General features: G+C 42.0%; 1 protein-coding gene across 4 annotated transcripts in view; it reads right to left on the bottom strand.

The window, feature by feature from the left end:
* Window positions 1–22,934: 22,934 nt before the first annotated feature.
* MAPRE2 (microtubule associated protein RP/EB family member 2) overlaps window positions 22,935–26,099 on the bottom strand; it is a 176,328-nt gene continuing 173,163 nt past the window's right edge. For all 4 annotated transcript variants that reach the window (XM_057526951.1, XM_007167071.3, XM_007167070.2 and 1 more), the window contains one exon: window positions 22,935–26,035. In XM_057526951.1, coding sequence (XP_057382934.1) covers window positions 25,961–26,035 — 75 coding nt within the window. In that variant the 3' untranslated portion in view covers window positions 22,935–25,960. The remainder of the gene's footprint in view (window positions 26,036–26,099) is intronic.

Here is a 26,099-nt window from a genome sequence, read left to right on the forward strand (position 1 = left end):
CTGTATAACAAAGTGACTCAACTATACGTATACATATATCCCCATATCCCTTCCCTCTTGCTTCTCCCTCCCACCTTCCCCATCCCACCCCCTAGGTGGTCACAAAGCACGGAGCTGTTCTCCCTGTGCTATGCGGCTGCTTCCCACTAGCTATCTATTTTACATTTGGTAGTTCATATATGTCCATGCCACTCTCTCACTTCATCCCACCTTACCCTTCCCCCTCCCCATGTCCTCAAGTCCATTCTCTACATTTGCGTCTTTATTCCTGTCCTTTCCCTAGGTTCTTCAGAACCATTTTTTTTTTTTTTTTAGATTCCGTATATATGTGTTAGCATATGGTATTTGTTTTTCTCTTTCTGACTTACTTCACTCTGTACGACAAACTCTAGGTGCATCCACTTCACTACAGATAACTCAATTTCATTTCTTTTTATGGCTGAGTAATATTCCATTGTATATACGTGCCACATCTTCTTTATCCGTTCATCTGTCGATGGACACTTAGGTTGCTTCCATGTCCTGGCTATTGTAAATAGTGCTGCAATGAACATTGTGGTACATGACTCTTTTTGAATTATGGTTTTCTCAGGGTATATACCCAGTAGTGGGATTGCTGAGTCATATGGTAGTTCTATTTTTAGTTTTTTAAGGAACCTCCATACTGTTCTCCATAGTGGCTGTATCAATTTACATTCCCACCAACAGTGCAAGAGGGTTCCCTTTTCTCCACACTCTCTCCAGCATTTATTGTTTGTAGATTTTTTGATGATGACAATGCCTATATTTTCTATCTATAAAGCTAGTTCTCCCAAATTGTGCTATTCCAGAGAACTGCACAGACTGTCTGAATATTTCAGCAACTTTGAGGTCACCATCCCAGCTTCCTGTGGCATAAATCTTCTGTAGGTCAGTTGGGCAGAGAAGGGCCCAACTTGTCCAGTGACTGTGATACAGACAATGACACCCAGCTCCTTTGGGCAAAGTGCTACATTTATCTGTCAGTACTGATCCAACAATCTGAATTTATTTTTCAGGTTGGTGGCAAATGTATTTAAGAGGGAAAAAATATTTCATAGTGTAGACGTGTAATGTGAACTCATTTATATGGTTTAGGAATGATTTCTTCAGTGGCCCAGTGACCTGATCTGCTTCAACTAGTCTAAACATGTGTCACAATTATGTTTGTACCCCTCTTTGGATTTATTTGATTAGAGGCTTTCTTGTTGACTTGTGTTACAGGGGAAAATAAGCACGTATCCCTGTCCTCAGACCAGTCACTGGTTTGTTTACTCTGATGGTTGCAACTAATCATGAAACAGTTAGAGCTCTCCAAAGATGGCATGCTGGCCTCTCCTGGGACATAGTGAGCTCTCGGTTGGTGTAGCCAGGGACAGACATGACCCTGGCATGCAGCCAGGTGACTTCATGGCAGGGGTCTTAGAAGGAGACTCATGACTGAAGGAGCGGTTGGTCTAGATGGCTTCCACATCCCCTTCTCACTCCCAGCTGCTTTGATCAGTGTGTTTGATTCAATCCTTTCAGGATTGACAGTATCTGGAGAGCTTGGTTAGTAAATGAACAGTTTGGAGTCATGCTTACATCTGGTCCATTGGGTGCCAGTGAACCAGCTAATAATTACATGTGTACACTGGCCATGGTATGGAGAATCAGCATTCTGTGGGAGGAACATTTAAAATCACTTTTTGTTTTGGCATTGACATTTTCTTTGAAATTTAAATTTTCTATCATGTGCTCATTAGAAATGCTGGGCATCTGATTTTAAAAAAAAACAACAAAACCCCCAAACAACCTATGTTAGCTGACACTTCTAAAGTAATATATATTTATAAATATATAAGACTATAATAATAAAACTAATGATCATGTCAGCAGTACCACTACTGTGGCAGAATGCAATTTGGTATATCTGGTCAAGAACTATATTATTTTCTAATAAGACAGTAAAATATTTCTATTGTTATCACTATGGTACACCTTACCATCGTGGAATTATAACAAATCCTCATTTGTTCCGTCCTCCCGATCCTGCCGTGTGTTCCTTGCTTTTCATAGACGTTGCATAATATTTACATGTAGGTTTAAACCTAGAAAGGTGAACTAGAAGGTACTAGAGGAAAGAGTACGGAGCTGTTGGCTCAGATTGTTCTGGGTTCGAAACTCCGCTGTGAAACTCATCAGCTGTGTTGCATAGTTTCCAACTTCTTCGATTCTTTGGAAAAAGACCCTGGGCTTCATGAAATTCTGCTTGATGCACGTCCTGTGTCCAGAGAGACATCTTTCATAAGAGGGACCATTATTCCCTGTTGGGCCTGGGGCATTAGCGGGAACAAGGTGCAACAAAGTAGTTGAGAGGCAACACATCCTTTTTCATCTGTGTTATTGGCTTGTCCCTTGTTCAGTGGTTGATTGGAGATCAAAGGTGGAAGGGAAACCAGGGTGTGCTCAACAACAAGGATCTTGATGTTCTTGAAAGATAGTATTTAGCTCAAATACTTCTGTGTGGCAAAGATGAATGCATATTAGAATTCTGAGAGTTTTTGTGATGACCATAAAGTCTTCTAGTCAGTATTTGTTTGTTTTTCTTTAAAGGGCATATCTGAAGAAAGGGCCAAAGAATGATGGTTTTTATGAAGCTTTGCTCCTTTTGGTGTTTCCTGCTTTGTTTTCCTTCCTTACTCCAAGGGCAGCCTTGCTCTATGTGACATATGACCAGGCAGCCCAGACTTCTTTTTTTTTAAAGAGTTTTTTTGTTTGTTTGTTTATTTATTTATTTATGGCTCTGTTGGCTCTTCGTTGCTACGCACGGGCTTTCTCTAGTTGTGGCAAGCAGGGGGCTAGTCTTCAGTTGCGGTGCACAGGCTTCTCACTGTGGTGGCTTCTGTAGTTGCAGAGCACAGGTTCTAGGCATGCGGGCTTCAGTAGTTGTGGCATGCCGGCTCAGTAGCTGTGGCTTGCGGGCTCTAGAGTGCAGGCTCAGTAGTTGTGGCGCATGGGCTTAGTTGCTCCACAGCATGTGGGATCTTCCTCGACCAGGGCTCGAACCCGTGTCCCCTGCATTGGCAGGTGGATTCTTAACTACTTTGCCACCAAGGAAACCCCAGACTTCTTATATATTCACGTCTGGTGCTGCATTCTCCAGTGTGTCTGTAGAATCTCAAGGCCTTGCTAGTGTTGTTTCCCTGGCAAAGGCTCTTCCAAAGTGGAAGTGTGAGTTCTTGAACCAAGCTTGCTCTGACCAAGCCAGCCAGTATATACATTGCACATTTAGCAACGGCCTATCTTTTGAAAAGAGAGCCAGCTTCAGGCCTTCAGGTGCTGGGGATGGCAAAAGTTATTTCAGGATGCCCTTCCCATATTTGATGATCCCACATCAAGACTTGGAGTTTATATGGATTTATATATAGAAGATTCTCAAAACTAAAGTTCTTGGATGCAAGGAACTTGTATTTAAATCACGCGACTTATGTGTTTTGACATTCATACCTGCTGATGGTCACAAATTGCTGTGTAAGATGACTTATGGAGGATCTAGCAAAATATACTCTGAATCATGTGACATTGCTGTTCTAATTTACAATTAATTTATCATGGTATGAATGACAGATTTTAATTAGTTTGGTTAATACAGGGGATGAGAAGTCATATAGTTCAGTAGCAGCATCAGAAGGACCCTCATGTATGTGATCGTTTTTGTCAGACACACTGAATCAGTGAATTCTTTCCTTCTCTTTGGGAAGATGTTGAACTTGGGTGACATAGCGGGAAGCTCAGTGCTGTTGGAGAATGTCTATAGATAAAACTGATCTGTGTCCAAACCATTCCACTTGATAGGCAAGTGGCTTGGAGTTGCAAAGACTGGGGCTCCTAGAGCTGGAGATGGGTTCAGAGGAAGGGCAGGGCTGGCCTGGCCCTTGGGCTGCAGAGCACAGAGCCTTAGGAGATTGAACAACAGCATCTAGACCAAAGCTCGAGTCAGGTTCCAGACTAGGTGAAGGAGCAAAGCAGAGTAGAGAGAGGAAGACTGGGCATGAAGCTGTATAGCAAGGTATCTGAGGCCGCTAGACCAAGAAAGTGAGTATACAGGGCAGGCAGGAGGCAGAACACAAGGGCCTGGGTCAGGGTCTGACAACCTAGCTAATTGGAGAGCTACGTATAACCAGCTTACTCACTTGGCAGTGAACATGTCTTAAGGCAAATGCACTGTGCAGAAGATCAGATCACTGGATACCCTAACTTTGAATCCTTGAGATCCCTGGGCTTGCAGATCTGACTCTTCTGGTTTTGGAAGAGTGAACTCTGGAAGGTGACTGGGTTATCCCCAAAGAAGCTGGGGAAATCGGACTCTTCCCTACTCCACCTTCCCTCACCAGTCAAAAAAGTAGCAAACCTCATAGCAGGTCTCAGGAATTTTCATGGTTAATGGAAAATGCTGGAGAAGAGGTAGGAAATTTTGGTCCTTTACAACTGGTTTGAAGCTTTACATTCTGGCAGCTAAAGATGTATTGAGTCCTCATTCCCTGTTATCTGCTTTTACTATTTGGCCTGCAATATAATGCATTTAATGCATGCCTACTCTTGAATTTTGGTATGGGCCTATAAATATTAGAAGTTAACAGTGAAGGGGACACGGACATTTTAGTGGAGTAAGTCATTAGATGGTCTTGGTTTCCAGTTTCATTTCGTTAATTGATGGTCTGCTCATTTTAATCTGAAATACAAAGGAGCTATTGAAGTGGAGGAATGTTTTCATGTTCTCATATCAGAGCCAAATGAGCAAAACATTAAAGAATAGTACTAGTTCAAATGGTTTCCAAATCAGTCACATTTCTCTATAATTTTCTCATTCTGATTCCTATTTATATTTTCTGTGGAGGCCAACTTGTGGTAGTCATAGCAATTCCTTTTTTCTACACGAATCTCTGATATTTTGATTTTTATTATTTGTACCTCATAGCAAGTCAAGATCTATTAAAATCTAAATATTTTCTTTTAAATAACCAGAATAGATCTTTTAACCTTCACCTCATTACTCTTAATGTCTTTTGACCTCTGATGTATAGGATTTCTTAGGATTCTCTTTTGATGTAATAAGAAATAGTCCCATGAACAGAGTGGTTTGAAGACGATGAAAGTCTGTGAGTCCTGGTACCCACCCTTCTTCCCTTTGCTTTTAGCACCTTCAGCGGCTCTGAAGCCATCGGGTATTTCTATCATGGCTGTACACAGGTGGTCATGGCTTAAATACCAAGAGTCTTTGCTGGATTTTGTTCCTTTTCTTTCTCCCATCCTTTTTATTTCCTTCCGTATGCTTTTAGATTTTTTTCCCATGCAGTTTTCATGTATTGTTTTGACTCCACTAAAATTTTTCTATTAAAAAGTTTTGTTTGAAGCTGGCAATGATCCAATTCTGGTCAAATCCATAGCTTCTCAGAATTTACCATTGTCTTTTCTGTGGCTTTGATATTGTTGACCAGTCAATCCTCCTTGAAGCTGTCTCCTCTGGTTTTTTTTTTTTTCCTCTTTTTTTATCTTTCCATCTTCCCACCCATCCAGTGGCTATGTCATGGATACCATGCAGGCTCCTGCATTGTTCTGGTTATCTGGTTGGGCCTTTCACAACATCTCCTAGGCTCTTCTTTAGTTCCTGCTCCAAAAAGGAGCCCCTCATCCCAGGTTCTGCCTTGAACAGCTCCAGGTTCCACATTCACTTCCTGGGTGGGCTTATTCACCCTCTGGATGCCACCTGTCACAAGAGAGGGCTAACTAACCCTCAAATCCATATCCCTGGTTCAGACTGCTCACCTCCACTGAAGTTCTCTGTCTCCAAAGAGCGATTGAGACATTGCAGGACATCTCCACTTTCAGGACCTGCCATCTAACAGTGGGTTCATAGCTTCTCTCCCAGTTCCAACCTGGCTATTCTCAACTACCAGAGGCACTAGTTTCCTGCCAGTTGCCTAGCCTAAAAACCTTTAAATCTTTGACTCTTACTGTTTTGCATTTTCTATATCCAGTTTCATATGAATGGTCGCTACTATTGGGTTGGCCAAAAAGTTCGTTCGGATTTTTCCGTAAGATGCTACGGAAAACCCGAACGAACTTCTTGGCCAGCCCAATAATTACTTCACAATACTTTTCCGATCCCAGCCTCTATTTTTACTGTCACCTTCTAATGTTACAGGTGAGGCCATGGAGCTTAGAGTGCTTCTTTGCCTCTTTATCAGTTACAACATAGAAAAGCCAGGACCTGATTTCCTGATTCAAATGCAAATCCCTGGTTGAAAACCATGGGTTTAGAGCAGTGGTTCTCACACTTAAGGGTCTCAGACCCTATTTAGACTCAAGAAATATTGAAGACTCCAAAGAACTTTTATTTATATGGGTTATAGTTATTGATATTTATCATTTTAGAAACTACAACTGGGAAGTTAAAAATACTAATTCTTTTTAAAAAGCAATAATAAACTTATATATGAACAAAGAATATTTTTACAAAAAATAACTATTTTTTCAAAACAAAAACAGTGAGAAAAGTGATATTATTTTACATTTTTTTTGCAAATTTTCTTAAGGTCTGGCTTAGTAGAAGACAGTTGGACTGTTAAACCTGCTATTGCTGTGATGTCATACATCCTGTAACCCTGGGAAAGATCTGCTGTATACTGACTGGTTAAAGGATGGGAGTGAGAAAGGCAGATAGCATCTTAATATCATCATGGAAATGATTTGATTTCAAGGACTCCCTGAAATGGTCTTGGAGATCTCTAAGAGTCTCAGGACCATATTTTGAGAATCACTGGCCTATAGGGTTGCTAAGTCTTTTTCTGACTTAACATTTTCTTGTTCTTTTCATGACCTTTCCATTTTTGTTTTGAGGTTTATATAAGAAAAGTTCAAAGTCGAACATAATCATGTAATCAGAATCTAATATATATTGAGGAATTCAATCTCTAAAGCTTGAAAATACATCATATGATGAAGTGGTAGCTTTTTAAAAATCATGATGTTAAATTTCCATGCTCATGACCAAGAGGCCACACTTCATTGTTCTCTCCAATTCTGTGTTCTCATCTCTCTAGTTCTTCTGACCACCTGGATTGTAATTTTCTTTAATATAAAGCTAAATTTTTGTTATTTGTGTTAATGGAGAGCAAAATGGAGATATAGGAAATAACTCTAAACTCTATCATGGCGCCTTTCCCCTTCTTTATTTGGTAATCAATCATACACTGAGTTTTGCTCTGTGCTCAGACTGCTAGATGCTGGGATATTAAATTTATAGATGCAATGGTCCCATCCCTGAATTCATACCTTGGTATGAACACAGGCTTAAACACCAGTAATCACAATATAATGTGTTAAGAGAGAAGACCTGATTCCTTCGAGGGAAACCTGTGGTGACACCAAGCAAGGTCATTCTCTCTTTTAAGACACTGCTAGATTAACAATGATCTCCAGTCCCCTTTCGGTCAAAAGAAACCATTTGGAACATGTAGATCCAACGGTTTCCAGTGTTTAGTGTTGAGCAGAAAGCTTATCATCTATCAGTTAACTGTGGAAACTTTTATTCTTCTAGAGACTGAACATAAGCCAGAAGAGTATATCATGGTGGGTAGATTGTGGAGAGAGGAGGCAGGAATTTAAAGCTAGAAACGAAAATGGTGGTGATGGGGATCTGAAAAAAGCAGTAGCGCAGGTACGGTCTCTGGATGGCTGCCTCCCTCTCTGGAAAACAGAGAGAGAATCTCCTTTTCACACCACAATTCAGGCATGGATTGAGAGAAATAATACCACCACCACCACAACTGCTATTACTACTATTACTACACTACTAATTGTAGCAGGCAACAACGTACTGAGTACAGGCATACTTCAGAGATATTTTGGGTTTGCTTCTAGACCACTGCAATAAAGTAGATATAGCAATAAGGTGAGTCACACAAAGTTTTTTGGTTTCCCAGGGCATATAAAAGTTATGTTTACACTACACTGTAGTCTATTAAGTGTGCAATAGCATTATGTCTAAAAAATGTACATGCTTTAATTAAAAATATTTTATTGCTAAAAAACGCTAAACGTCATCTGATAGGGTTGCCACACACCTTCAACTGTAAAATGCAGTTATCTGCAAAGTGCAATAAATTGAAGCACAGTAAAACAAGGTATACCTGTACTGATTATGTGCCAGGCACAATGCTAAGCTCTTTGCATGCATTATTTTGATTGATTGATTGATTGATTGAAGTATAGTTGATTTACAATGTTGTATTAATTTCTGCTGTACAGCAAAGTGATTCAATTATACATATATATACATTCTTTTTTATATTCTTTTCCATTATGGCTTATCACAAAATACTGAATATAGTTCCCTGTGCTGTACAGTAGGACCTTATTGTTTATCCATTCTGTATATAACAGTTTGCATCTGCTAACCCCAAACTCCCAATCCATCCCTCCCCCACACCCTTTCCCCCTTGGCAACCACAAGTCTGTTCTTTATGTCTGTGAGTCTGTTTCTGTTTTGTAGATATGTTCATTTGTGTCATATTTTAGATTCCACATATAAGTAATATCATATGGTATTTGTCTTTCTCTTTCTGACTTACTTCACTTAGTATGATAATCTCTAGGTCCATCCATGTTACTGCAAATGGCATTATTTCATTCTTTTTTATGGCTGAGTAATATTCCACTGTATATGTATACCACATCTTCTTTATCCATTCATCTGTCAATGGACATTTAGGTTGTTTCCATGTCTTGGTTATTGTGAATAGTGCTGCTATGAACACAGGGGTACATATATCTTTTTGAATTATAGTTTAGTCCAGATATATGCCCAGGAGTGGGATTGCTGGATCATATGGCAACTCTATTATTAGTTTTTGAGGAACCTCCATACTGTTTTCCATAGTGGCTGCAACAACTTATATTCCCACCAACAGTGTAGGAGGGTTCCCTTTTCTCCATACCTTCCCCAGCATTTGTTATTTGTAGACTTTTTAATGATGGCCATTCTGACTGGTGTGAGGTGGTACCTCATTGGCATGCAGTATTTTATTAAATATTCATAACAACCCTCTGTAGAGGCAGTTTCCACTCACCAATAAGCGTATTGTGCACCTCCTATGTATCAGCTCAGGGGGCTAGATGCTAGGGCCGGAATGTTGAGCCATACAGATACAGTCTATGTGGCTGTGGTGCATGGAATTTAGTAGTGATGACAAGGTTAGAAATTAGCCAAATAATTACACTGATAAATATACATAGGTGATTATACACTGTGCTGAATGCTCACGTATGTAACTGTTATTTGTTGAGCACCTATGATGTGCTAGGCTGTGGCCATACAACAGGGCTACCATTATTCTCCCTGTTCTAGATAAGCAAACTGAGTAAGTTTTAGTAAATGGCCAAAAAACTTGCCAGGCTTCAAAGATGGGTCCTTGTACACTGTGCTGGTAGATGAATCACTGAGCGCATGTTGGGGTGTCAGGGAACGGACCGCCTGCAGGGTCACCACCTTTGCCATGGTTGTCATCAGAGGTGGCTAAAGCAGAATGTGCTGGTGGGTCTCACTAGGCAGTTGGGAGCTAAGATCCTGATGAATGTGGCAAGGCTAAGTTTTCCCCCTGGACATGCAGAAGTTGGGAATACGGAGAAAGGTGGACAGTGTGATTTCTATGTTGAAAGCGAAGAGCCAGTCCAGTGAGGTATGTTCTTAAAATTATCTCTGAGCTGTTTTTAAAATGTATCCAAGGGACTTCCCTGGTGGTGCAGTGGTTGAGTCCACCCGCCAATGTAGGGGACACGGGTTCAATCCCTGGTCCAGGAAGATCCCACATGCCATGGAGCAGCTAAGCCCGTGCACCACAACTATTGAGCCTGTGCTGTAGAGCCCGCGAGCCACAACTACTGAGCCTGCGCACCACAACTACTGAGTGCATGTGCTGCAACTACTGAAGCCCACACGCCTAGAGCCTGTGCTCCGCAACAAGAAAAGCCACTGCAACGAGAAGCCCGCGCACTGCAACGAAGAGTAGCCCCCACTTGACGCAACTAGAGAAAGCCTGTGCACAGCAATGAAGACCCAACACAGCCAAAAATAAATAAATAAATAATAAAATTTTAAAAATCACTAAAATGTATCCAAAGTATTTCCCATAAGTAGTCTTTTGGAAATAGCCCAGGTTTTCTCAGTATAAGGAAGGCAGTTTCAGGGAAAAGAAGTTTTGGGGAGAGAGCAGCACAGAAAGAACAGGAAACTTTTATAGATAATGGCGACTTTTAGTGTGCTTCCTTTAGCCATAGCTGCCTCGCTGGTTACCTGAACGTGCGCTTGTTTGTTATTTTGATAGTGCAGAGTGATCGTCACATCAGAGCCCTTTCACTGGCTCTTTCTCCTGGCCCCATGGTCCTCTCTGCAGTTACAAGGCTTCTGGAAAGCCTAGAGGAATTGACACTTGTCCTGTTCACAGTGTCAAAAACTGTATCATGTCCACTGCAGAGGGTGGGATGAGTATATGATCATTTTTTTCTTCTTAGGAGTGAAAAGAGGTGCCAGAAATGAGGTGGACGCAGGTGAGCCTCCATGTCCTTATTGTTGAGAGGGGGGTTTAGGAAGGTGGGTGTTGTACGTAAAGGGGACGTCCCTGTGGCCTCCACCTGCTCTACTGCCCTGGGAGGGGATACCCTGAGTGGCAGCAGGTTGGGTAGACATGCCCGTTGGCTGGAAAACTAGTAGAGGAGAGTGAAGGGAGAAAACAGAGATCATTCTTTAACTTGTGTTGAAAATTCACTTTGAACCTGTATGTATTTACTCTTCCTTATTTCATTTGCTCAGGAAGTGACCTCAGAGCATATAAGTAGGTGAGAAAAAACAAATTAAATTAAATCTAAATACCCATGAAAGTGACATATCGATGCAAACAACATATTTTGAGCACCGACTATGGGTAGAGGGTAGCAGCCTCTAAAAGCAGAGTTTTATTTCACATTTGACTTTTCTCCAAATGCCTCCAAGGTAGGAAAGATAGGCCTCACTCAGGGAACTGTCCCTTCAGGGACTTGGGTTTTTGATTGTTATTTGTCGAGAGTCAGAATTTTTAAGCACCAGATTGGTCTGGCTCATAGTCAGGCCATGTGGTCACTGGCAACCATAGGTTGACTGCCCCTGGGTTAGACGTCCACTCTGGACCATCAGCTGTGGCAGAGAGGGGGCAAAATTCTGTGGTATAATATACGGCTGCTCGGGCTGCTCCTGCAGGGGTGATGGGAGCAGTGGGCAGTAGTGAAATGTCTAGTACCAGGGTCGTAGTAGTATAATATCTATATTACCTCCCTCACAGGACGATCAAAGCCAAAACTAGTAACAGTAGTTACTATTTATTAACTATCTGCTATGTGTAAGGTACTTTATACATGTAACCTCATTTATTCTTCAAAACAAGTTTGCCAGGTAAGTTTTCTCTACATATTCAGAAGAGGAAATGGAGACTGAGAAATGGTATGCGGTCTGTTGAAAATCACACAGCTAGAAGTGGTGTGGCTGGGATTTGACTTCAGGTCAGAGCATTTTCAAAGCCTATTCTCTTTTTCCTCCACATGGTTATTTGGGAAACTATTTTGCAACCCGTAAAGGGTTTTTATAGATACAGTTAAGATTTTTATTAAAATATTATCCCTTCTTTCCCTGCAGACTTAGGTTTGGACTTAGTCCACTGACAGATGGTGTTTCCTATCTCTAGGATAATTTTGAGGGTTATGGGAAGTAACAGCCAGTAGTTTCATATTTGTAATCTACACTGAAAACTGCCTTATCGGTAAATTGCCAAGAATAATAGAAAAAACAGAAATTCACAAGTCAGATCTTACAATGCTCTGGGGAAAACTGTGACCCTGCGCATGGGCCTCCTGCCTTCTCCATGAGCGGTGGGGTGGCCTGCACTTCCAGCGCGTGTCCCGGCCGGGCTCCTCAGCCTTCAGCATGAACTGCTGCCCCACACCCAAGGTTGCTGACTGTCAGGAAAGGGACTGGGTCTTGATGGGTAGCCTTCCGTCCTAGAGCTGCCCTCTAGTGCCGGTCAGGTCACAGAAGGGCACACTCTCTGCCCTGCAGGGTCCACCTCAGCCTCCACGGCAAGGAGTTGAACCTGTAGCAGCCCCACCACGCATGCTGTTCCTCTGGATACTCTTCATCCTGGGATGAAGGCCGAAACTCCGGGGGCTAGTTCCATGCACAGACAGTTTTGGTCCCTGGTAGACTAGTCTTTACTGAACTGAGTCTTGGCATTATGTCATCAGGGATAGTCCTGATGACTAACAGGGACAGGCCAGTTAGACCGTTACTGTATTTGCTGCGAGATGCTGTGAAGGTCAGGTTCCCTGCATCGTTAATTTCTTAGGAGGAGGAGCCATGGAGAAATGTCTCTTAGGCCTAAGTATATGTACTCCTAAGCAACTGATTTGTTTTCAGCTTATGGACACTTTGGAGTGATGATTACTTCCTCTCTGTGTTGGCAAGTAGGAAGGTCAGAGATGATTTTTCCCCCTTGGTCCTAGTAAAGTCTAGAAGACCTTTAGGGCATGTGTGAGGCCACTGACATACTGCTGGCTTCATTGTTCCCTCCTTCTCTCTGATGTCCTCACTTATGTGTAATATACTGCTTTAAAGAATATGTGAACTGCTTCAGTTTACTTTTTATGGACTGAGGCAGGTATGGATTCAGAGTGCCTCTTTAGAGTATTTGAGAGACAGTGACATGATATTTTAGTAGTAAAAAGTCACTGGTGACTGCTGCGTTTTGCCCATGGTTGGTGCTCAGCTTTTGAAAACAATTAAATTGGAGGAGAAAACAAAAACACTGTTCCCTTACCCCTCCTTCTTTTTAGCTTAAAAATTTCTTATGGGTATTTCTGAGGTAGAATTAGCAGCTTTCTTGGATATGTGTTTTACATTTAAAGAGAGGCTGTGTTAGGTAATTTTTTTCTCCCTCTATTTCTCTTGAGGAGACAGCTGAGTGAGCCTTTGAACATACACACCTTTCCATTTAAAAAATGTGACCAGGAATAAACACCCTTTCTGTGAAGCAGCAGCCACTTCCTGTTCTGGATTCCAGGGCATGGTTTCTCCCAAGGAGCAATGTTAATGGGCCAAATGACCAAAGGCCCTCATGGTTTTTTTTTTTTTTTAACATATGCAGATTACATTTATTGAGCACTTACTATGCGGCAGATGTGATACGTGTTCTGCTTACATTTTCTTTCTTTTTCCTTTTAACATCTTTACTGGAGTATAATTGCTTTACAATGGTGTGTTAGTTTCTGCTGTATAACAAAGTGAATCAGCTATGCATATACATATATCTCCATATCGCCTCCCTCTTGCGTCTCCCTCCCACCCTTCCTATCCCACCCCTCTAGGTAGACACAAAGCACCGAGCTGATCTTCCTGTGCTATGTGGCTGCTTCCCACTAGCTATCTATTTTACATTTGGTAGTCTATATATGTCCATGCCACTCTCACACTTCATCCCAGCTTACCCTTCCCCCCTCCCCGTGTCCTCAGGTCCATTCTCTACATCTGCGTCTTTATTCCTGTCCTGCCCCTGGGTTTATCAGAACCTTTTTTTTTTTTTTTAGATTCCATGTATATGTGTTAGCATACGGTATTTGTTTTTCTCTTTCTGACTTACTTCACTCTGTATGACAGTCTGTAGTTCCATCCACCTCACTACAAATAACTCAATTTCGTTTCTTTTTATGGCTGAGTAATATTCCATTGTATATATGTGCCACATCTTCTTTATCCATTCATCTGTCGATGGACACTTAGGTTGCTTCCATGTCCTGACTATTGTAAATAGAGCTGCAGTGAACATTGTGGTACATGACTCTTTTTGAATTATGGTTTTCTCAGGGTATATGCCCAGCAGTGGGATTCCTGGGTCATATGGTAGTTCTATTTTTAGTTTTTTGAGGAACCTCCATACTGTTCTCCATAGTGGCTGTATCAGTTTACATTCCCACCAACAGTACAAGAGGGTTCCCTCTTCTCCACACCCTCTCCAGCATTTATTGTTTGTAGATTTTTTTTTTTTTAATTTATTTATTTATTTTTGGCTGTGTTGGGTCTTCGTTTCTGTGCGAGAGCTTTCTCTAGTTGCGGCGAGCGGGGGCCACTCCTCATCGCGGTGCGCGGGCCTTTCACTGTCGCGGCTTCTCTTGTTGCAGAGCACAGGCTCCAGACGCGCAGGCTCAGTAGTTGTGGCTCACGGGCCTAGTTGCTCTGCGGCATGTGGGATCCTCCCAGACCAGGGCTCGAACCCGTGTCCCCTGCATCGGCAGGCAGATTCTCAACCACTGCGCCACCAAGGAAGCCCCTGTTTGTAGATTTTTTGATGATGGCCATTCTGACTGGTGTGAGGTGATGCCTCATGGTAGTTTCGATTTGCATTTCTCTAATGATTAGTGATACTAAGCATCCTTTCATGTGTTTGTTGGCAATCTGTATATCTTCTTTGGAGAAATGTCTATTTAGGTCTTCTGCCCATTTTTGGATTGGGTTGTTTGTATTTTTGGTATTGAGCTGCATGAGCTGGTTGTAAATTTTGGAGAGTAATCCTTTGTCAGTTACTTCATTTGCAAGTACTTTCTCCCATTCTGAGGGTTGTCTTTCATCTTGTTTATGGTTTCCTTTGCTGTGCAAAAGCTTTTAAGTTTCATTAGGTCCCATTTGTTTATTTTTGTTTTTATTTCCATTACTCTAGGAGGTGGGTCAAAAAGGATCTTGCTGTGATTTATGTCATAGAGTGTTCTACCTATGTTATCCTCTAAGGGTTTTATAGTGTCTGGCCTTACATTTAAGTCTTTAATCCATTTTGAGTTTATTTTTGGGTATGTGTTAGGGAGTGTTCTAATTTCATTCTTTTACATGTAGCTGTCCAGTTTTCCTAGCACCACTTGTTGAAGAGGCTGTCTTTTCTCCATTTTATGTTCTTGCCTCCTTTATCAAAAATAAGGTGACCATATGTGCGTGGGTTTATCTCTGGGCTTTCTATCCTGTTCCATTGATCTATGTTTCTGTTTTTGTGCCAGTACCATACTGTCTTGATTACTGTAGCTTTGTAGTATAGTCTGAAGTCAGGGAGCCTGATTCCTCCAGCTCTGTTTTTCTTTCTCAAGATTGCTTTGGCTCTTCGGGGTCTTTTGTGTTTCCATACAAATTGTGAAATTTTTTGTTCTAGTTGTGTGAAAAATGCCATTGGTAGTTTGATAGGGATTTCATTGAATCTGTAGATTGCTTTGGGTAGTAGAGTCATTTTCATAATGTTGATTCCTCCAATCCAAGAACATGGTATATCTCTCCATCTGTTGGTATCATCTTTAATTTCTTTCATCAGTGTCTTATAGTTTTCTGCATACAGGTCTTTTGTCTCCTTAGGTAGGTTTATTCCTAGGTATTTTATTCTTTTTGTTGCAGTGGTAAATGGGAGTGTTTCCTTAATTTCTCTTTCAGATTTTTCATCATCAGTGTATAGGAATGTGAGAGATTTCTGTGCATTAATTTTATATCCTGCTACTTTACCAAATTCATTGATTAACTCTAGTAGTTTTCTGGTGGCATCTTTAGGATTCTCTGTGTATAGTATCATGTCATCTGCAAACAGTGACAGTTTTACTTCTTCTTTTCCAATTTGGATTCCTTTTATTTGTTTTTCTTCTCTGATTGCTGTAGCTAAAACTTCCAAAAGTATGTTGAATAATAGTGGTGAGAGTCAGCAACCTTTTCTTATTCCTGATCTTAATGGAAATGGTTTCAGTTTTTCACCATTGAGAACGATGTTGGCTGTGGGTTTGTCACATATGGCCTTTATTATGTTGTGGTAAGTTCCCTCTATGCCTACTTTCTGGAGAGTTTTTATCATAAATGGGTGTTGAATTTTGTCAAAAGCTTTTTCCGCATCTAGTGAGATGATCGTATAGTTTTTCTCCTTCTATTTGTTAATATGGTTTATCACATGGATTGATTTGCATATATTGAAGAATCCTTGCATTCCTGGGATAAACCCCACTTGATCATGGTGTATGATCCTTTTAATGTGCTGTTGGATTCTGTTTGCTAGTATTTTGTTGAGGATTTTTGCATCTATGTTCATCAGAGATATTGGCCTGTAGTTTTCTTTTTTTGTGACATCTTTGTCTGGTTTTGGTATCAGGGTGATGGAGGCCTCGTAGAATGAGTTTGGGAGTGTCCCTCCCTCTGCTATATTTTGGAAGAGTTTGAGAAGGATAGGTGTTAGCTCTTCTCTAAATTTTTTTTTTTTTTTTTTAATTTTATTTATTTATTTATTTATTTATTTATTTTTGACTGTGCTGGGTCTTCGGTTCGTGCGAGGGCTTTCTCTAGTTGCGGCAAGTGGGGGCCACTCTTCATCGCGGTGCAGGGACCGCTCTTCATCGCGGTGCGCGGGCCTTTCACTATCGCGGCCCCTCCCGTTGCGGGGCACAGGCTCCAGACGCGCAGGCTCAGCAGCTGTGGCTCACGGGCCCAGCTGCTCCGTGGCATGTGGGATCTTCCCAGGCCAGGGCTCGAACCCGTGTCTCCTGCATTAGCAGGCAGATTCTCAACCACTGCGCCACCAGGGAAGCCCCTTCTCTAAATGTTTGATAGAATTTGCCTGTGAAGCCATCTGGTCCTGGGCTTTTGTTTGTTGGAAGATTTTAAATCACAGTTTCAATTTCATTACTTGTGATTGGTCTGTTCATATTTTCTATTTCTTCCTGGTTCAGTCTCAGAAGGTTGTGCTTTTCTAAGAATGTGTCCATTTCTTCCAGGTTGTCCATTTTACTGGCATATAGTTGCTTGGAGTAATCTCTCATGATCCTTTGTATTTCTGCAGTGTCAGTTGTTACTTCTTTTTCATTTCTACTTCTGTTGATTTGAGTCTTCTTTTTTTTCTTGATGAGTCTGGCTAGTGGTTTATCAATTTTGTTTATCTTCTTAAAGAACCAGCTTTTAGTTTTACTGATCTTAGCTATTGTTTTCTTCATTTCTTTTTTATTTATTCCTGATCTGATCGTTATGATTTCTTTCTTTCTGCTAACTTTGGGTTTTTTTTGTTCTTCTTTCTCTAATTGCTTTAGGTGTAAGGTTAGGTTGTTTCTTTGAGATGTTTCTTGTTTGTTGAGGTAGGATTGTATTGCTATAAACTTCCCTCTTAGAACTGCTTTTGCTGCATCCCATAGGTTTTGGGTCATCGTGTTTTCATTGTCATTTGTTTCTAGGTATTTTTTGATTTCCTCTTTGATTTCTTCAGTGATCTCTTGGTAATTTAGTAGTGTATTTTTTAGCCTCTATGTGTTTGTAGTTTTTACAGTTTTTTTTCCTGTAATTGATATCTAGTCTCATAGAGTTGTGGTCAGAAAAGATAGTTGATACAATTTGAATTTTCTTAAATTTACCAAGGCTTGATTTGTGACCCAAGATATGATCTATCCTGGAGAATGTTCCATGAGCACTTGAGAAGAATGTGTATTGTGTTGTTTTTGGATGGAATGTCCTGTAAATATCAATGAAGTCCATCTTGTTTAATGTATCATTTAAAGCCTGTGTTTCCTTATTTATTTTCATTTTGGATGATCTGTCCATTGGTGAAAGTGGGGTGATAAAGTCCCCTACTGATTGTGTTACTGTCGATTTCCCCTTTTATGGCTGTTAGCGTTTGCCTTAAGTATTGAGGTGTTCCTATGTTGGGTGCATAAATATTTACAATTGTTATATATTCTTCTTGGATTGATCCCTTGATCATTATGTAGTGTCCTTCTTTGTCTCTTGTAATAGTCTTTATTTTAAAGTCTATTTTGTCTGATATGAGAATTGCTACTCCAGCTTTCTTTTGATTTCCATTTGCATGGAATATCTTTATCCATCCCCTCACTTTCAGTCTGTATGTGTTCCTAGGTCTGAAGTGGGTCTCTTGTAGACAGCATATATATGGGTCTTGTTTTTGTGTCCATTCAGCCAGTCTGTGTCTTTTGGTTGGAGCATTTAATCCATTTACGTTTAAGGTAGTTATCGATATGGATGTTTGTATTACCATTTTCTTAATTGTTTTGGCTTTGTTATTGTAGGTCTTTTCCTTCTCTTGTGTTTCCTGCCTAGAGAAGTTCCTTTAGCATTTGTTGTAAAGCTGGTTTGGTGGTGCTGAATTCTGTTAGCTTTTGCTTGTTTGTCAATGTTTTAATTTCTCTGTCAAATGTGAATGAGATCCTTGCTGGGTAGAGTAATCTTGGTTGTAGCTTTTTCTCTTTCATCGCTTTAAACATGTCCTGCCATTCCCTTCTGGCTTGCAGAGTTTCTGCTGAAAGATCAGCTCTTAACCTTATGGGGATTCCCTTGTATGTTATTTGTTGCTTTTCCCTTGCTGCTTTTAATATTCTTTCTTTAATTTAATTTTTGATAATTTGATTTATATGTGTTTTGGTGTGTTTCTCCTTTGATTTATCCTGTATGGGACTCTGTGCTTCCTGGACTTGATTGACAATTTCCTTTCCCATATTAGGGAAGTTTTCAACTATAATCTCTTCAAATATTTTCTCAGTCCCTTTCTTTTGCTCTTGTTCTTCTGGGACCCTTATAATTCGAATGTTGGTGTGTTTAATGTTTTCCCAGAGGTCTCTGAGACTGTCCTCAATTCTTTTCATTCTTTTTTCTTTGTTCTGCTCTGCAGTAGTTATTTCCACTATTTTACTTTCCAGGTCACTTATTCATTCTTCTGCCTCAGTTATTCTGCTATTGTTTCCTTGTAGAGGATTTTAAATTTCATTTATTGTGTTGTTCATCATTGTTTGTTTGCTCTGTAGTTCTAGGTCCTTGTTAAATATTTCTTGTAGTTTCTCCATTCTATTTCCAAGATTTTGGATCATCTTCACTGTCATTACTCTGAATTCTGTTTCAGGTATACTGCCTATTTCCTCTTCATTTGTTTGGTCTCATGGGTTTTTACCTTGGTCTTTCATCTGCTGTGTATTTCTCTGTCTTCTCATTTTGCTTAACTTACCGTGTTTGCACTAAAAACTATGCTTAAAAAAAAAAGACAGAACCCTAGGATAAATGGTAAAAGCAAAGCTATACAGACAAAACCACACAAAGAAGCATACACATACAGACCCTCAAAGGAAAAAATATATACATAAAAAAAGGAAGAGAGCCACCAAATCAATAAACAAATCTACCAATGATAATAAGCTCTAAATACTAAACTAAGATAAACATAAAACCAGAAACAAATTAGGTGCAGAAAGCAAACCCCAAGTCTACAGTTGATCCCAACGTCCACCGCCTCAATTTTGGGATGATTCATTGTCTATTCAGGTATTCCACAGATGCAGGTTACATCAAGTTGATTGTGGAGATTTAATCTGCTGCTTCTGAGGCTGCTGGGAGAAATTTCCCTTTCTCTTCTTTGTTCACACAGCTCCTGGGGTTCAGCTTTGGATTTGGCCCCGCCTCTGCGTGTAGGTCACCTTAGGGTGTCTGTTACCCACCCAGACAGGATGGGGTTAAAGGAGCAGCTGATTAGGGGGCTCTGGCTCACTCAGGCCGGGGGGAGGGAGGGGTGCGGAATGCAGGGCGAGCCTGCAGCGGCCGAGGCCGGCGTGACGTTGCAACAGCCTGAGGCGTGCCATGTGTTCTCCCGGGGAAGTTGTCCCTGGATCATGGGACCCTGGCAGTGGCGGGCTGCACAGGCTCCCAGGAGGGGGGGTGTGGATAGTGACCTGTGCTTGCACACAGGCTTCTTGGTGGCTGCAGCAGCAGCCTTAGCATCTCATGCCCGTCTGTGGTGTCTGCCCTGATAGCTGCGGCTAGCGCCCCTCTCTGGAGCTCGTTTAGGCAGTGCTCTGAATCCCCTCTCCTTGTGCACCCTGCAACAATGGTCTCTTGCCTCTTAGGCAGGTCCAGACTTTTTCCCAGACTCCCTCCCGGCTAGCTGTGGTGCACTAACCCCCTTCAGGCTGTGTTCACGCAGCCAACCCCAGTCCTCTCCCTGGGATCCGCCCTCCGAAGCCCGAGCCTCAGCTCCCAGCCCCCACCCGTCCTGGCCGGCAGGTGAGCAGACAAGCCTCTCGGGCTGGTGAGAGCTGGTCGGCACGGATCCTCTGTGCGGGAACCTCTCCGCTATGCCCTCTGCATCCCTGTTACTGTGCTCTCCTCCGTGGCTCCGAAGCCTTCCCCCCCGCCCACCTGCCGTCTCCGCCAGTGAAGGGGCTTCCTAGTGTGTGGAAGCTTTTCCTCCTTCACAGCTCCCTCCCAGAGGTGCAGGTCCCGTCCCTATTCTTTTGTCTCTGTTTTTTCTTTTTTCTTTTGCCCTACCCAGGTACATGGGGAGTTTCTTGCTTTTTGGGAAGTCTGAGGTCTTCTGACAGCTTTCAGTAGGTGTTCTGTAGGAGCTGTTCCATATGTAGATGTATTTTTGATGTATTTGTGGGGAGGAAGTTGATCTCCATGTCTTACTCCTCTGCCATCTTGAAGCTATCTCTGCCTCTTGGTTTTTTGTTTTAAGCTCAGGTGACTGGACAGTGTCTATGTCTACAGGACAGGAAGGTCCCTGAACCTGTCTTTGAGACAGCTTAGCTTATGAGACATTTTCTTTCTCTGACATAACTTTCATGCTGGTAAAAAACTGTTCCATTGGCAGGAGGCCACATTTCACCTGCACCATAAATGTATCAGATTGGAAGAGAGTGTCCTAGTAGTAAGCTGTGAATTTGAATTAGACTAAAATTCTGAATACATTTATGGGAACTTTTCATTACTTCTGTAATTTCTAAAGCCTCATTTAAATGGTCAGATTTGACCAAAACATTTTAGTGAATAAGATAAATGTATCTTAAAAAAATTTTTTTTTTTAAGTTATAATATACAGGTAACCTTCAAGGCTGAAAGGAATACCATAGTGTAAAATTTGAGGGGCTCTTGCTACACAGAAAGAAATGTGTACTTTATTTTCTGAAAGAGGATGCATTTAGGTACTGGGCTAGTTTCTAACGAACAGCATGAATTCAAAGGTACATTAATGTGCTGTTGCTCTTTAAAAACAATTTACACCCTGTCTTGATAAAATAGGTACAAAATATAAAAAGAAACCTGTTTAAGAAATTAAAACTTGGCAAAGGGTTCAACATTTTAGGTCAGTGGAAAGAGAGAAAAAGGCATTCAACAAATTAGCTCCAGCTGGGCGTTCCATTTTTTTGTTCCAATCCTAAACCCAACAGGAGGAGGCAAGGCCTTAGCAAATGCACCTTCTGTGTAAGCCCTACTGATACACTATGGGGTCCAGGTCACAGCCTGGGGGAAGGGTCTGCCCTTGGGCAGTCTTGTGACCTGAAGTCCTGGTGCTATCTGAGGGTCAAGGGTTCAATGGATTTTACGCTTTGCCTTCTGTTAGGCAGTAAAGCCCGAGCTCTTCCAATGAATGGAGAGTGTCTCTTGTGAGTTCCCAGTTCAGCAAAACAGGAGCTGTTAGACATCCAGGGAGATGCTCTGTTCTCACACTTGGTGCTGTTTGGCGACTCTGTGTTAGTGCTGAGAAGTTGGGTCAGTGAATATTTACTCATAATAGCAGCCTAAATGGTCACGGTGGCTGTGTTCTAGCCATTGAGAGGAAGCATAAGAAAGGTCAGAGACATGAAGTTTGTGTTTAATTTTAGAGAACTGGCATCTTGTAACTCGAATTTAGTGTAAGTCTATTAACTTTTTTCCCCTCCCTCTGGACTCATGGGCCTACCCATAATACCAGTAGGAACACCTCAAATTTTTATTGATGATCTCAGATTTAATAAAATGGAGCAAATGTGTTATCTCACCACTTTTGAACTGTTTGTGATGTGTTTAGAGTCCACCAGTGTGACTTTTAAGTAAAATGAATCATATATTCTTGACTGTGCACAAACGTCTAAGATCTAGTGTTTAAAACCCTAGGGTTGGTGAATTAAATGGAAACACATGTGTGCTTTGAGCATGAGCTTTCCCAACCCAGGTAACGGCTCAGACTTCCATCACAGAAGTACCCTGTGGAGTAATGTGTAGGTGGAGAGCAGTGATGGTAGCTTTGTTATTTTCCTGCTTCTCTGCTTTTAAAAGAAAAGGGCCTAAAGGCAAATGAATGGAAAACAGTTGCCAAAGGACAGTATAGAAACAAAACTGGGCTCTAGGTGGTGCTTGAAAGCAGGTTCAGTAAGGCTGGCATCCTTCAGGGTAAAAGGGTGTCAGCTGAACCTCAGTAACCTGGAGGCTCCTGGGCAAAGTCTTCCAACAGACTGTCATCACCTGTTCTACAGGGTCTCCAGGAGGGCAGTGGGCCAGTTCAAATACATTTTTTCAGTTATTCCTGTAAGGTTGGTGTTCCATTTATGTCTATAAATCATCACTGTTAGTTAAAGTCAGCAAACTGGTAGGCAGGGAGGGAGGAGAATACACTTAATCAAAGAGCTTTTGCCAATCACAGGTCGCTTTGCCACAAAGCTTTACTTCAAAACATCTGCCTGCTTTTGCCCAGCCTTTGTGTTGTCCAGATGGAGGAGGTGAACCTGCAGGAGCGAGGTCTTTGTTTGCTTGCAAGTGGAATGTTTCCTAACGGAATGAATGGTGTATCTTTCTTTTCGGTAAGAAAATTTTTTTGGTAGAGTTTTAAAAAGGTAATACAGCTGCTACATTGGATACCTAATACTAACCTGTAATTCCTGTTGAAACATTTGCTGTCAATAAAAACAAGGCCCCCCACCATGTAAATCATAATAAAATGTGGGCTCTATGTGCGACTTTACATAAATAGCCTATTCGTATATCCATGCTCACTCAAAAGGAAACCTTTAGCATAAAAATTTAAGACTCTATAGATCCAGGCCAATTTTAACATATACCTTTTTTTTTAATTAAATATGTAAAAAGATAAATGCAAGTCAAGTTATTCACATATTCAGAGACAAAAAACTATTCTACCATGCGACAGTAGGTGGGTAATGTAAAATGAATGTGATACATCTGAGTAAGACTTTTTCATCTATTATGTCATTACTTATCTATATTTATAATTAACAATACATATGTTTACATTCCTTTCAGTTTACATTTAATATATAACAAAAGCTTTATGGTGTACTATTTAGTAAAAGTAATTTGAATGCATATTAAACCTTAACGGAATAATGGAAATACTCACCAGGGAAGGGAGGAGTTCTTGGTTCCCTTCTGGAGTTTACTTCTCTCGGGTCAACAGGGTGTGTCTTTGTCTTTTCTTTTTCTGCTTTTCTGCTCTTTTCTCTTTACCCCCTGCTTCAATCACTTCCTACCTGATATGAGCAGTGGAAGTACTATAACCAGCTGCGGCGGGTGTGAAGGGGACTCCAAGACCGAAGTCTGGCTTCTGAGAGGGAGAAGCAGGGCACACACCAGGGGCTGCTTCTCGGCCCAGCATGACGACGCATGACGGGGTCCATAGAGGGAGGAAAGCACGCGCTGGCTGCCGAGATGAGAGAATGATGGGGTAAAGCCATCAGGGAGAAAGGAGCAGTCCTGGGAAATGAGAGGTGGTCTGCACAGAAGCTGGGGTGCAGCCGAAGAGGACCAGGATGCTTAGCTGTCAAAGATTCCCCAAAGCATCAGTGATGTCCCATGCGATGCAGGGCAATGGAAGACGTTTCAGATGTTGACAGAAAGAGAAGTATATAGCTCCTCTCTAAATAAATGAATAGTCTGCCCCAAGACTCCGGGAAGGAGAAGGAAGTAGGATGACTGGCGAAAGTTGTCTCTGCCAGCTATCTGGCCAGTATGTTTATAGCTGAGAAAGTTGGGGATTTGGGGAGGAACAGAGTGGCTGAGCGTCACTGGTGAGGCTTATGCACGTTACCCAGTAATCATGTGCATCCACATGATGGGAGTGTGGTTCCTGACCCACCTGGCACTGGGTATTACTGACATGTCCAAGGCAAGCAAAGAACTGCCCAGGAACCACTGAAGGATCACCTGCATGGAATTATTTATTGTGCCTCTTTACAAGAGCTATTTAGAAAGAAGGAAACTCAGTGAGTGCAACAGGCTTGGTGGGGGTGGGGACGACACACTGTTAAGCACGATGCTGCGTATAGCACGACCACTCCCTGCGACCAGGTGTGGGAGGATGTCACCGCCGAGAGCCAGGCCGTATTCCAGCCTGAGAGAAACGAGCTGCCGCTGTAGCGCAGAGCAAGCAGGAGAGAGAAGAAAGGGAAACCAAACCCCATGAAACATCTGTCCAGTTCTGCACAGTGTCCTGTAATAACCTCAAAAATACAAGCAATCTTTTTCACATGTTACTCAATAAATACCACTCTGCCACAAAAGATTTATTTTGAGAAGACTTCTTTTGGTGGAAAGCTTCAATGCTAGAATTTAGAATTAGTATTTCATCAGTTAATAAAGAAATGTCAAAGCTTTATGATACATAATTCAGAAATTTATTTTAAGCTTTTCAATTAAGAGGAAAGTGGGGTGGGCACACTTGTTTGCTGTTTTTGTTGCACCTGCTAAGTCAAATAACAAGTGAAAGAAAATCTAAAGTTAGAAACCGAGTGAAATGAATGATCCAGGAAGGGAAACCATCTGTCAAAGGGTGGGGTGGGGAAGAGGCAAAGATTTGGAAAGATACTAAGAAAATGTGCAAATATTAGTTAAAAAAAATAAGGAATGCTTTTAATTCATTAATGTTTCCTCTGTTTATGAATTGCCACAATTTAGCGAAGGTCAATGACAAGGAGGGCCATAGTATTGAAGAGGGGGAATTCTTTATTCCAGAAGGCATTGGGAGTCAGATTTTCCTGTGCCGTCATTCCAGTGTCAACACCAGACTTCAGAACCAGGATTCTCCCTTGGGCTTACGCTCCTATTCATAAAGTCTTCACTCCCAGCCTTCCAGCAAGTGTGCAGCATGATGCAGGACCCTGCCGCCCGGGGCTGCACACCCTGAAGTCATTCTTTAGTAGGAATCCCCTAGTGTGGATGAGAGGATTTGGGCTGAAACCCACACGAGGAGGCAGGAGGACCTGTGCCCATGCAGACCCCCTCTGACTGCAGACAACTGATGACAGCTTTTGGGGAGAGTGGCTCCCCACCAAAGAGGACCCTGAGAAAGAAAACAGCATGAGAATCTGGGTCGGGGGAGGCGAGGGAAAGGGCAAGCAGTTAGAGGGCCAAGTCGAGATGGTGTTTTCCTTGAGTGAATGTCTTTCAAAACTAACAACATACTGTGTGGTTGTCTAACATGCTGATGTCTGAACACTGCTGGGCCCTGAAGTCCTAGTTTTGATTCCTTTTTTTTTTTCCCTTTCGTTTGTGAGTAGAGGGAGAAACTGACTCGGTGTTTTTCCCCGTGAAATAAGTCACTGTCATATGGCTTTCATATCAAGTATCTCTTTCCCTTTGTTCCAATTTATTATTTGACCAAATTTATGTTCAGAGGTTAGACTTGCAAACATCAAAGCACCACAAATGTGTGTGACATCTAGTGACACTGGGTTGAGAAATGCCAATATAAATACCATATATCAAATTACCATTGTTTCACACCAGGATAAAAAGGGGGTGGGGTGGGGTGGGGGTGGGGACAGTTGTTCTGGAAAGAAATGCAAAGAGCAGAACCGATCTCAAGCAGCCAAGTGGTGAAGTTGAAGGTATGTGACCCCGTGATGTCTTGGGGAGGCTGCCCAGGGCCGCAGCTAGTGTGTCTTGGCGAAGGAAATGGGAACCGAGCGCAGTGGCTGGCATGGGTGCCGGCGCAGTGATGGAACAGCAGGCTGGGAACAACTGGTTTCTGATGAGCTTGAGGCCACATGTGTTCCAATTCTCCAGAAGAAAAGTTCCCACCAAAACGGAAGTGTGGAGAGCTGCTGAGACGGTTCAGTACTCTTCCTGCTGCTGGGGCTGCTGTTCGTGGACTTGCTCCTCTGCTTCCGGCTCCTCCGGGTGGCCCTCCTGTGGGGCAGGGGGAGAGGTTTCAGCTGAAGCGGTTCACTGCCGGCAGCCCTGCGGCGTCCCC

This window comes from Balaenoptera acutorostrata, chromosome 13 (assembly GCF_949987535.1).
Source record: "Balaenoptera acutorostrata chromosome 13, mBalAcu1.1, whole genome shotgun sequence".
NCBI classification, from domain to species: domain Eukaryota; kingdom Metazoa; phylum Chordata; class Mammalia; order Artiodactyla; family Balaenopteridae; genus Balaenoptera; species Balaenoptera acutorostrata.